Source organism: Rattus norvegicus, chromosome 4 (genome assembly GCF_021556685.1).
Source record: "Rattus norvegicus strain SHRSP/BbbUtx chromosome 4, alternate assembly SHRSP_T2T, whole genome shotgun sequence".
In the NCBI taxonomy this organism is placed as follows: domain Eukaryota; kingdom Metazoa; phylum Chordata; class Mammalia; order Rodentia; family Muridae; genus Rattus; species Rattus norvegicus.
Window position 1 is genome coordinate 157,246,379 of NC_141537.1, and position 14,096 is coordinate 157,260,474.

Below are 14,096 nucleotides of genomic sequence, written 5' to 3' on the forward strand. Positions count from 1 at the left end.
ACACTGCTCAGTGGAATAAAGAATAGATTATAGATTTTGACCAAGAAATCAACAAACCAAAATTCTGAATATTTTTTTAAAATGTAAATATAAAAAATAACCTAAATAAGAAAAAAACTAAGTAGATGGTTTCACTGATAGACTAGATATAATGGAAGAAAAATACCAGGATTTATAGGTAATGAAAAATTATTATTACACATAATGAGTAGAAACAAAAAAGTAAAAAATTATGGCCCTAACTCTCAAGGCCTCTAGAACTCAGTTAGGAGACAAGGCATGAAGGTGTTGGCATTGCACAGAGTGGAACATGCAAGCAAGTGTCATGGAAACCCACTCAGTGGACGAACAGAACATTCCCCAAGGCTGAGAAAAGATACAGACATGAGAGTACAGGACACATTTAGAATGACAGACAACTAGAAAAGAACTCCTGAATTAAAATGCCAAGAATACAGACACAACAATGAGCAGATTACTAAGTGCTGCAAGAGGGAAGAACCAGCTAACTTACAAAGACAAACTATTAAAGTAGTAACAGTCCTAGCCACAGAAACTCTGAAGGCCTGGACCCTGGGCCTTAAAGTTGAAAATAAGTAAATAAATGGATAAAACAAAACAAAAAGCTGGCATCCAACTTTACTATTCAGATGAAGTTGAATGAATAATTGAAAGAAAATTGATAAGATGAGATGAGACCCAATACAGACCTGAAGAAATACTGCAGAAGTGTTGAGTTCTTGATAACCACGAGAGGACTTAGGTTCTGTTCCCAGAACACACTTGGTAGCTTACAACCATCCATCACTCCAATCTCAAGTGATACAATATCCTCTGCTGACCTCTTCAGGCATCTGGTATATAAATGGTGCACATACATGCATGCAGAAGAAGCATTCATTTAAACTAAACTAAAATAAATAATATTTTAAAATAAGTTGAGTAAATTAAAGCCATCATGAATACCATACCTGCATTGTAGAAGATACTTCAAGAAATACTACTCACAGAAAAGCGAGAAAATATGCAATCATCAGAAGTTAGAAAGAATAATCTTTCATAAAAAGATAAAATAGAAAAACACAAACATTATCAATTCATTAAGCTAAGAAACTTCTAAGATGAACAAAGGAGGAAGAAAATAACAGAGACCATCCAAAACCAGTATGATCGTAATATTTACTTCAACTTGGCAAGATGCAGAACCACCTCTGCAGCAAGTGGAGATATTAGGTTAACCTCTAGTCATGCTGCGAATAAATTCATGGGTTAATTTAAATAAATAACCCATAAATATGGATCTCACTTCCAGCATGGCCATGCTTACCTCCACCTCTCACTATCAGTGCTACTGCTATTGATATTGCAACCATTTGCAGACATCAGAACCAGGTTTGTTGTGGTTGTTTGCTTGCTTGCTGGCTTTGGATATCCAATGTGCTCTAGAGACCAGTGGCTATCCAGGAATACTCCAGGCCTTTGAAACCAGATTGGGACTGCTAAGACACACAGCCTTGTAGTCTGGGGATGTTTACATGTCTCCCAGCCTCTCTAACAGCCTAAGACAACTATTGTTGAACTACCCAGACCACACTGTAAGTTAATCTAATACTCTTTTAGTATGGAGTGCTGTCTAAAAGAAACTCATTTCATAAAAAAGATAGCACAGAGACTGTATCGCGTGAAATAAAAATTACATTTCAGCTAAATAAAACTCTAAAACAAAAAATAATTACTATGCCCTTATCTGACAAGAAGATTTCAAGCATTTTAAACATAAATAATTCATCAGGAAGATCCACATGTAAATGTATATCTCCCAAAAGTTGGTTCAATGATTTTCATAAAAAACATATACAGGTATAGTAATAGGACAAATATGTATAAGTGCAAATTATTGTGTAAGTAAGTTCATATATAGTGTGCATTGATAGATATATCATCCGTACCAAGAAATCTCAGATTAAACTGCACCTTGCATCACACGGCCTTAACATCCACCTACAGAATGCGATATCCAACAGTAATGAGATACACATTCCCATTAGCAACTGATGGGGGTTTCTTTAAGATAGATCTCATTTTAGATCAGAGAGTAAATGTTAACCAGTTCAAATAATTTGAATCATGTTATCATGATATAAAACACTATAATTACAAATAAACAATGAGACAAACTAGAGATATATAAACACATGTATTTATACCAAATAATATTCTTGACAGTGATCATTGAAACACTGACAGTATCAGACACATTTTTTTAATATCTAGAGGCAATAAAGCACACCAGAATTTGTACAGTCTACAGGGAATGAACTTCTAAGAGGTGTGTGTATAGTAAACCCCTACACTAAATAATCAGAACCCTATCAAATAAATAACCTTATGCTGTATCTCAAACCATTACCAAGAATAGGACAAATACAAAATTAGTGAAAGGAAGGAAATAATAGATATGGCTGAAAGTAATGATGGGGACAAAAGGAACAGTAAAGATGTTTGCTAATTGAACAAAACATAAACAAAATTTGGCATAAAGACTCAAAATAAGAAATGTTTTCTAAGCCATTCTATGAATCTAGAATTACCAAGAGACCACAACTACATGAGGAAATACTGACAAGAAACCTTCAGACTAACTTACCACATGGACATTAAAGGAAAGTCTTCATTGAAATTCTTTCATGCCAAATTCAACCACACATTAAACAAATTATGTACCATGATCAACCTGATTTCATACTAAGAATGCATGGGTGGTTTCACATTTGTAAGCTGATAACTGTGAAACAGCATATGAACAGAATCAAGAGTTAAGAATCACATGGTCATCTCAGTAGATCCAACAAATCATCTATTTTCAAGACATTAATTACAAATGGTCAGGGACACCCCTTCATGATAAAAGTCCTGGAAAGAATAGGAATTCAAGGCCCATACCTAAACATAGGGAAAGACATATACAGCAAACCAGTAGCTAATATTAAACTAAAAGGAGAGAAACTTGAAGCAATCCCACTAAAATCAGGGACTAGACAAGGCTGTCCACTCTCTCCCTACTTATTCAATATAGTTTTTGAAGTTCTAGCCAGAGTAATCAGAAAACAAAAGGAGATCAAAGGGATATAGATTGGAAAGGAAGAAGTCAAAATATCACTATTTGCAGATGATATGATAGTATATTTAAGTGATCCCAAAAGTCCAACCAGAGAACTACTAAACCTGATAAACACCTTCAGCAAAGTGGCTGGGTATAAAATTAACTTAAATAAATCAGTAGCCTTCCTCTACACAAAAGAGAACCAAGCCGAGAAAGAAATTAGGGAAACGACACCCTTCATAATAGTCCCAAATAATATAAAATTTCTTAGTGTGACTTTAACCAAGCAGGTGAAAGATCTGTATGATATGAACTTCAAGCCTCTGAAGAAAGAAATTGAAGAAGATCTCAGAAGATGGAAAGATCTCCTATGCTCATGGATTGGCAGGATTAATACAGTAAAAATGGCCATTTTACCAAAAATGATCTACAGATTCAATGCAATCCCCATCAAAATACCAATCCAATTATTCAGAGAGTTAGACAGAAAAATTTGCAAATTCATCTGCAAAAACAAAAAACCCAGGATAGCTGAAACTATCCTCAACAATAAAAGGACTTCTGGGGGAATCACTATCCCTGAACTCAAGCAGTATTACAGAGCAATAGTGATAAAAACTGCATGGTATTGGTACAGAGACAGACAGACCAGTGGAGTAGGATTGAAGACCCAGAAATGAACTCACACACCTATGGTCACTTGATTTTTGACAAAGGAGCCAAAACCATCAAATGGAAAAAAGATAGCATTTTCAGCAAATGGTGCTGGTTCAACTGGAGGTCAGCATGTAGAAGAATGCAGATCGATCCATTCTTATCACCCTGTACAAAGCTTAAGTCCAAGTGGATCAAGGACCTCCATATCAAACCAGATACACTCAAATAGAAGAAAAAGTGGGGAAGCATCTCAAACACATGAGCACTGGAGAAAATTTCCTGAACAAAACACCAATGGCTTATGCTCTAAGATCAAGAATCGACAAATTGCATCTCATAAAACTGCAAAACATCTGTAAGGCAAAGGACACTGTTGTTAGGACAAAGCAACAACCAACAGATTGGGAAAAGATCTTTACCAATCGTACAACTGATAGAGGGCTGTTATCCAAAATATACAAAGAATTCAAGAAGTTAGACCGCAGGGAGATAAATAACCCTATTAAAAATGGGGTTCAGGGCTAAACAAAGAATTCACAGCTGAGGAATGCTGAATGGCTGTAAAATACCTAAAGTAATGTTCAACATCTTTAGTCATAAGGGAAATGCAAATCAAAACAACCCTGAGATTTTCACCTCACACCAGTGAGAATGGCTAAGATCAAAAACTCAGGTGACAGCAAATGCTGGAGAGGATGTGGAGAAAGAGGAACACTCCTCCATTGTTGGTGGGATTGCAGACTGGTACAATCATTCTAGAAATCAGTCTGGAGGTTCCTCAGAAAATTAGACATTTAAATACCTGAGGACCCAGCTATACCTCTCTTGGGCATATACCCAAAAGATGCCCCAACATATAACAAAGACACGCGCTCTTCTATGTTCAAAGCAGCCTTATTTATAATAGCCAGAAGCTGGAAAGAACCCATATGCCCTTCAACAGAAAAATGGATACAGAAAATGTGGTATATCTACACAATGGAATATTACTCAGCCATCAAAAACAATGACTTTATGAAATTCATAGGCAAATGGATGGAACTGGAAAATATCATCCTGAGTGTGGTAACCTAATCACAGCAAAACACACATGGTATGCACTCATAAATAAGTGGCTATTAGCCCAAATGCTTGAATTACCCTAGGTGGACAGAACACACGAAACTCAAGAAGGATGACCAAAATGCGAATGCTTCACTCCTTCTTTAAAAGGGGAACAAGAACACCCTTGGCAGGGAAGAGAGAGGCAAAGTTTAGAACAGAGGGAGAAGGAACACCTATTCAGAGCCTGCCCCACAAGTGGCCCATACATATACAGCCACCAAACTAGATAAGATGGATGAAACAAAAAAGTGCAGGCCCACAGGAACCAGATATAGATCTTTCCTGAGAGACACAGACAGAATACAGCAAATACATAGGCAAATGCCAGCAGCAAACCACTGAACTGAGAACGGGACCCCTGAGAAGGAATCAGAGAAAGGACTGAAAGAGCTTGAAGGTGCTTGAGACCCCATATGAACAACAATGGCAACCAACCAGAGCTTCCAGGGACTAAGCCACTACCCAAAGACTATACATGGACTGACCCTGGGCTCCAACCTCATAGGTAGCAATGAATAGCCTAGTAAGAGCAGGAGTTAAAGGGAAAGCCCTTGGTCCTACCAAGACTGAACCCCCAGTGAACATGATTGTTGGGGGGAGGGCCGTAATGGGGAGAGGCTGGGGAGGAGAACAACCATATAGAAGGGGAGGGGGAGGGGTTAGGAAGATATTGGCCTGGAAACCAGGAAAGGGAATAACAATTGAAATGTAAATAAGAAATTCCCAAATTAATAAAGATAAAAAAATGATCAGGAAACACATGCAAAGATGCTCACCACACTTGGCTCTCAATAAATGCAGGCTAACACTATGTTGAAAGTTCATCTCACCCATCAAAATGGCTATCATCAGGAAAGCAAATGTTGACAAGGTTATGAGAACAAGGGAACCTATGTGCACAGCTGCTCAGAAGGCAAATTAGTATGACCATGAGACTCAGAGCTTCTACAAAAACCCAAAATGAAAGCAGTGTATAGTGCAGGCATGCCACAGCGGTATGCATGTCCATATGAGTCAAAGGTAACATATAATAGAGATCTACATCCCCATGGCAATCTCAGCAGTTCTCAACACAGTTGGGCAATGGAGCCAACTTTAATGCGTAGTGATGCATGAGTGTTTACAGAGACTCTCTTATGCAATGTATAGAAGCATCACCTGTCAATAAAATGCTGTTGGCCTATTACCTTAGGCAGGAAGCAGGGAGGTCGAAATTCTGGCACAGAGAAGATTTCTGGGATAAAGTCAGGCATGGGAGATTCACCCCAAACTGAGGAGAGGTAACCAACAGAATAGAATAAACAGGACAATTAAATTCCATTATAATCCAGTCTCGGAGTCATTATTTCATGGACTTGGGCACAGGTGGAAAAGCCCACTGTTACATGAGTGGATAGAGAAAATTGAAAATACATGCACATTTACTCATAACTTTTAATCAGATGATTATAAGAAAGCCATCTTGCGTATAGAGAGATGAATGGATATAGAAATTGTCAACTAAAGAAAAAAGTATAAGACTAGGAGAAAATGTCCGCCATGTGTGGAAAGAACACAGTGGAAGTAGAAGGGTCTATTAAGGAAGAAGGAAGGCAGCACGAAGCATAGGATTGGGTAGTACGGTGGATGAGTACACTCAGAGTACTTTACATTAATATATGAAAAGGTTCTCATCAGCCCATTAATTTGTACATTCATTATGCACTAAAATTTATATATGTAAAAAAATTCATTATATATTAGATGCACAAAAAATACTTCCTTTGTCTCATAAAAATAATTCACTTCCCTTTTCTCTCTTCCCAAGTATAAATATTTGCCTCAATTCTGAAAATTTGGGGTGTTAGACATCAATTCATTTAATGAAATTTCCCTCCATTTTTAATAAGATATACAAAATATTCAATCATTAAAAGAGATGGGAAAATCTGCTGAGTCATCACAGAAGAGATATTCTGCCTAGGCAGTCTACGGCATAGTATTTTCTTGTTTCTCCAGGTCTACCACAAGGAGGAAAATTTATGCATCCATTCCTCTTGCACAGCAGAAAGACACGCAGAGGCACATCATACGGCCTATGCTGTTTACTCCCTCAGCAAGAGCTACATCTACCTCGACACAGAAGCTGGCGTCTTGCCCTGCAACCAGATCCACACAGTTCAGGCACATTTTATTCTGAAGGGGCAGGTCTTGGGAGTGCTGCCACAGATTGTTTTCCACTACCTGGTGAGTTCTGGGTCCAAATTGGAAAAGAAGAGAAAGAAAAGGAAAGAAAGGAAAGGAGAGGAGAGGAGAGGAGAGGAGAGGAGAGGAGAGGAGAGGAGAGGAGAGGAAAGGAAAGGAAAGGAAAGGAAAGGAAAGGAAAGGAAAGGAAAGGAAAGGAAAGGAAAAAAAGATAAGAAAAATAAATCTTTCCTCTCCTGACCGTGTCTCTCCTGACACATTGAGATCTAGGCTGGGTATTTCTGCCTGGAGTACAATAGATTCTTCTATTTCTCTAGCACAGTTAGAAGAAAGCCTTGCAAAACAGAGATGTAAGTTTGGAAATTACTTTCCATTGTAGGTCATGGCCCAGGGCAGCATCCTCCAGACTGGAAACCACACTCATCAAGTGGAGTCAGGAGTATGTAAGTGTTTCCTCACACCGAAACATTTCTCCAACTGAGTGTCCACATACGCACCATGGAATCTCATGACTGAGCAACTAGCAGTGCCATCATGTTTATGTGTCTCCGTAAACATTCTCCACAGTAGGAACTCATGGCTCTGCCCTCTAATGTGTGTTATTACTCATACCACGCCCTTCAGGGATAAAGTCCCAGAGTCCCAAACTGAGTATCCTTCGACATGGTGAAATATCTATTGTGAATAAGTAACACAAAGTACTCCGAGATACAACCCATGTGCAGAAACTGTGCACTCACATGCAGATTATCCCCAACATGGCAAAGGAGTTATCTTAGTGTCTGTCCAAAAAATAATAATAATCTGTAGCCTTGGTATTTCCCATTCTGGCCACAATGATTTTCATGTATTTGATTCATTTTTATTATATTTAAATTATGTGTGAAGTGTTTGTGGGTAACTATGGGCATGCCAATACAGGTACTCTGAAAGCCTTAGGAATCAGATCCCCCTGGATATCCAGGAGCTAGAATTACAGAGATATGAGCACCCTGGTGTGGGTGCTGGGAATCCAACTTAAAGAGTATCAAGTGATCTTAACTTCTGAACTCTCTCTCCAGTCCTTTATTTTTACCTTTAAAGACATTTTATCTATTCTTTGAAAGTTATATTCATTTATCCAATGTATTTTAATCATACCCTCTCCCCACTAATCCGCTCTCTCCAACTCCTCTCTGCCCACCTCACCAGGCCCCTGTCCTATTTTATGTCTTCTTTTTAACTTATTGAATTCAGTGAGTGCCACGCATACATGAGGAGGTATTGGGCCAGTCCCTGAAACATGGGCAGTCTACCAGGAGCCACATCACTGAAGAGATCTGACTCTTCCTCCTCTCAGCAGCCATCAACTGTGTTAGCTCCTTAGCTAAGAGTGGGTCTTCACAAACCCCTCCTCTTCCATGCTCCAGTACAGGGCAACTTCGCCTTGGAGATCCCTGTGGAGTTCAGCATGGTTCCCATGGCTAAAATGCTCATCTACACCATCTTGCCTGATGGAGAAGTGATTGCAGACTCTGTAAAGTTTCAAGTTGAAAAATGTCTTCGCAACAAAGTAAGGGATTTATTACCTAAAGTTTCTATTTAAAACAGGGGAGTCTTAAAGACACAGATTTCAGATCAATATGCTAAACCCAGTCATTGTTGTGTGCCTATTGGCAAAGAATGGTACCAGAGTGCCTGGTTTGAATTCACAAGCCACACACATGGTCAGAGGTTTACAAGAAAGGAAACAAGGAGATGGACAGCAGGAGAGGAGAAGGACTCCTTAGTACCTACTTTAACATTGTGAAGCTTACTTTGTGCTGTATTTATCTGTGTATGCACAAGCACATGTGAATGAACACTTGTGGCAGAAAGAGAAGTTTTAGAAGTCCATGTTCTCCTTATTCGTGAGTCACAGAGGTCATGCTCAGGTCAACAGATTTGCCAGTAGGTGCCTTTACCCACTGAGTCATCTCATAGACCCTTAATGTCACATGATCTCAGTCACATAATGCAGTCAGAGGATCACAGGCCTATCAATTGTTGGTGCCTTTATTTCCCTCCAGTGTTTCATTATGATTTTTCTATACGTGTGGTAAGAACCTGAGACCCTTGCTATTGAATGTGTGTAGTATCATAGATCTTCAGTACCTGTTCACATTAGGCCGTTGAAACTATGTCTGCTGGTGAGCATCTATGCTTTGCTTGGTCTAGAGTAGTTAACGTTGCCTCTGATCTGCTTTCTCGGCCCCTTTCACTGCAAACCAATTTGTTTCACTCACTGAAATGAAATAGGAAACATTGAGAGATGAAGATGAATGATAGATGATCGGTAGACAGAGAGAGAGAGAGAGAGAGAGAGAGAGAGAGAGAGAGAGAGAGGTAGACATATTTCCAACTAGAATATTGATTTTTCTACCCCATGTATAAGATTCTTTGTTAAAAAAAAAGTCCTTTAAAATGAGTAATTTTGTTGGGGGTTTTTGTTGTGAGCCCTTTATTCTAGCACTCAGGAGGCAGGCAGATTTCTGACTTTGATGCTAGCCTGGTCTACAGAGAGAGAGTTCCAGGACAGCCAGGGCTGCACACACACACACACACACACACACACACACACACACACACACACACACACACATTGTCTCAAAAAGCTCACTAGAGAGAGATACACAGAAAGAGAAGGGGGAGAGCCAGAGGGAGGGATGGAGGAAGGGAGGGAGAAGGACAGGGACAGGGGCAGGGACAGAGAAAGACAGAGATGGTGAGGGAGAAGGAGGGGGAAATGGGGAGGAGAAGATGGGGAGGGGAAGATGGGGAGGCGAGAGGGAGGAGAAGGGGAGGTGGAGAAAGTGTAACTTCAGGGCTGCAGAGATGGCTTGGTAGGTAATGGCACTACTGCCGCTGAATTCTGATTCTAGCACTCATGTAAAAGCCAGGCATGACCAAAGGGTCCTATAACCCAAATGATGTGGAGATTAGAGGCAGGAGAGTTGCTGGGAGTTGCCTGCTGCCAGTTTGGTTTCACAGACATTCTCAAGAGAATAAGGTACTGTGTGGTAGCAGGGCACCCACACCCTCCTGTAGCCTCTGCTGGGTGCATGGGTACATACACCTGCACACGTGTGTGCTTTGCTTCAGTCACTTACATGTGCAAGCACATCAAAAAATGAACTATTCGCAAGATTTCAGGGATCCGAAATCATCATTTGTTGTTTTGGAGTTTGACTGACTCATTTCCTGTCTTCCTAAATTAATCCTAGGGCAGAAAGGGGAAGCAAGGAAACTCAGTTATGCTTCTGACAGTATTCATAATCTGGACAACCAGATGCGTGTGCAGAGTTCCCGAGTGACTTCATTGGGCAGGTTTCAGGGCTGCAAGGCAGGAACCCAACCCCTGCTAAAGCTTGATTTTCCTTCCCGCAGGTGCACCTGAGCTTCAGCCCATCCCAAAGTCTTCCAGCCTCACAAACCCATATGCGGGTTACAGCTTCTCCTCAGTCCCTCTGTGGACTGAGAGCTGTGGACCAAAGCGTGCTGCTGCTGAGGCCTGAGGCTGAGCTCTCCCCTTCCTTGGTGAGTCCCCTTTAACTTCTGTTCAAAAAAGGTCAACAGAGTGGGCTCTGGGACGGAAGTGACCCTAGTTCTTTTTTTTTATCTTTATTAACTTGAGTATTTCTTATTTACATTTCGATTGTTATTCCCCTTCCCAGTTTCCCGGCCAATATCCCCCTAACCCCTACCTGTCCCCTTCTATATGGAATTACCCTCCCCATCCTTCCCCCATTATGACCCTCCCCCCAACAATCACGTTCACTGGGGGTTCAGTCTTGGTAGGACCAAGGGCTTTCCCTTCAACTCCTGCTCTTACTAGGCTATTCATTGCTACCTATGAGGTTGGAGCCCAGGGTCAGTCCATGTATAGTCTTTGGGTAGTGGCTTAGTCCCTGGAAACTCTGGTTGGTTGGCATTGTTGTTCATATGGGGTCTCAAGCCCCTTCAAGCTCTTCCATTCCTCTCCCTGATTCCTTCAATGTGGGTCCCGTTCTCAGTTCAGTGGATTTCTGCTGCCATTTGACTATGTATTTGCTGTATTCTGGGTGTGTCTCTCAGGAGAGATCTACATCCGGTTCCTGTCAGCCTGCACTTCTCTGCTTCATCCATCTTATCTAGTTTGGTGGCTGTATATGTATGGGTCACATGTGGGGCAGGCTCTGAATAGGTGTTATTTCTGCCTCTGTTCTAAACTTTGCCTCCCTATTCCCTGCCAAGGGTGTTCTTGTTCCCCTTTTAAAAAAGGAGTGAAGCATTCACATTTTGATCATCTGTCTTGAGTTTCATTTGTTCTAGGCATCTAGGGTAATTCAAGCATTTGGGCTAATAGGCACTTATCAATGAGTGCATACCATGTGTGTTTCTCTGTGATTGGGTTACCTCACTCAGGATGATATTTTCCAGTTCCCTGCATTTGCCTATGAATTTCATAAAGTCATTGTTTTTGATAGTTGAGTAATATTCCATTGTGTAGATGTACCACATTTTCTGTATCCATTCCTCTGTTGAAGGGCATCTGGGTTCTTTCCAGCTTCTGGCTATTATAAATAAGGCTGCTTTGAACATAGTGGAGCACATGTCTTTGTTTTATATTGGGGCGTCTTTTGGGTATATGCCCAAGAGAGGTATAGCTGGGTCCTCAGGTAGTTCAATGTCCAATTTTCTGAGGAACCTCCAGACTGATTTCCAGAATGGTTGTACCAGTCTGCAATCCCACCAACAATGGAGGAGTGTTCCTCTTTCTCCACATCCTTGCCAGCATTTGCTTTAACCCTAGTTCTGATGAAACTGCTTGTTCGGCCACGAGAGCTCTTGAACACAAAAATACTGCATTTCATGCTGACGGTGTCTGTAAGGGAGCTCTTCATTGTAAAGTCCCAGAGAACAGATTAGAAAACTTTAGCCAATAAACTGAAGACAGAGAAGGAAATGAGGCTCTCTGAACTGCAAAGCCTTCTGTGCTCTTACTGCATCTGTCCTACCCCAGAGGTGGCTTGTCCTCTTCATATGTTCATGACTGAGCTTTTCAGACTCATACTGCATGTGGGAGCCAAACGAAACCGTTTGTACAAATAGAATCTTGCACATCTCAAGAGTTCTCCAGAATAAGAAATAAAAGGATATATAGTGGTTTAAAATTTTAAATTTTAAAATGCAAGGTTCTCACCTCGTTTTGAAAATTCTCAGAAGCACAAATGAACCACGCACTATTTACAAGAGTCTCACCCAAAATAATGAAGAAAACCTCTTCTTTATATTGAATTAAAAACAGGACAGATTAGGAATAATTTTATGATCGCTAATAGTGTAAAAATTATTATTGACACTGGCTAATAGCATGTTTTAGAATGTAAGGTAGATATGTAAATTTAAAAACAGAAATCTTTAGTCCCGATAATGTTCGGAACATACCAGTCCTAAACTGACATATAAATTACACCAGTATTTAATTAGTTTAATGATGAGATTTTGTGATGCACGTGTAGAAAATGCTTTGGAAAGTATCCTGCTAAAATGTTTCTCTGTTTGATTTTTACTTTCCCCAAATATTTTAAACAAGAAATTTCCTGACCAGTTGTTTTTAGCTGACAAATAAAAGCAATTAGTTTGAAAACACAAGGGTTGTTTAAAAGGGGTGGGGTTTCCTTGCTCAGCCCACACTGCCCTCTCCATGCTCTGGGTATCCACACTTTTGATGAGGACAGCTATTTTCTTGAACATTCAGGTATTTGTGGTGATCACAGTGATTTTTTCTTTTGAGAATCCTCGAAGAAACCCAAGAAAGAGGACCCTGCCAGAGCCAACCAGCCAGTCAACTCTGGAACCACAATGTCAGCCAAAGATAACTCGGAAAGTGCTCCAACATGCCTTCTCATCTCCTGTCTCTTACAGATATATGATCTACCAGGTATGCAAGACAGCAACTTCATTCCACGTTCCCACCATCCATTTGAAGACGAAGATGACTGTTTGATGTACCAACCAAGAGACACTGAAGAGCTCACGTACTCAGTACCATATGGACGAGAGAAGGATGTCTACAGATACGTGAGGGTGAGTCAGGCTGTCCATTGACCTGCTGCTATGTGAATTATTTAGGTTTAATGAAACCCTATATTAGTAAAGAATTTTAGGCTTAGGCTTAGGGTTCACTCCTAAGCTTTCCAAAATCTATATCTTGGAAAGTGGACAGTCTAGACTATTGTTTTCTCTCTATGGAGGAACTGGCACAGAGAGGGGAACTGACTTTATTATCATTATCATTATCATTATTATTATTAACTATTATCATTATTGTTAATGGTTTTAAGGACAGGCTCTCATTATGTAGCTCTGATTGTCCTGGTTCTCACTCTGTAGACCAGGCTGGCCTCAAAGTCACAGAGATCTGTCTGCCTCTCAAATGCTGGAATTAAAGGCATGTGCCACCATGCATGGCTGAGAGCGACTTCTAAAAATAGCAGCACTGTACGAGAAAGCAGGCCTGCACATGAGCCTCTCTATAAACTCTGGGTTCCTCACTGCACTCCATGAGTATGAGACAAACAATTGGAGTAGGAATTCTACTTGATAATGTAAAACTGTGTGTAAAATAGTTACTGAGATTTTCATAGACAGGTTTTTTCAGAATTTTGAGATATTTTGCTTGATTAGTACTTTTCTTTCTAGGACATGGGTTTAACAGCATTCACCAACTTGAAGATCAAACATCCTACATATTGTTATGATGATGAAATATTTGAAATATTTGGTAAATATAAATCTGTATTTTCAGAACAAAATAAATGTGAGTGATTTATCAAAGCTGGTAAAATGAAATTGGTGTACATGTAGAGTATCCGAGTAGAGGAAAAGAGCCCAAGCTTAGCAGAACAAAATGTGCCTAGAAAATATGCTGCTACTACAACGAAGTTAAAGGTTGGAGGTCCTTAAGTCAATGTTAAAAGAAGACAAAAAATGCAATAGTCATTGTGGTACAGGATCATTGTGTGAAGTGGGAAGAACTTTTGCAGAA

The 14,096-nt window shown here is 40.1% G+C and overlaps 1 protein-coding gene across 3 annotated transcripts in view; it reads left to right on the plus strand.

Moving 5' to 3' along the window:
- Positions 1–14,096, plus strand: part of Mug2 (murinoglobulin 2) — a 72,842-nt gene that overhangs the window by 33,733 nt on the left and 25,013 nt on the right. For all 3 annotated transcript variants that reach the window (XM_087658424.1, XM_087658423.1, NM_001395728.1), the window contains 6 exon segments: positions 6,863–7,090; positions 7,428–7,491; positions 8,458–8,600; positions 10,454–10,603; positions 12,974–13,135; positions 13,751–13,832. In XM_087658424.1, coding sequence (XP_087514550.1) covers positions 6,863–7,090; positions 7,428–7,491; positions 8,458–8,600; positions 10,454–10,603; positions 12,974–13,135; positions 13,751–13,832 — 829 coding nt within the window.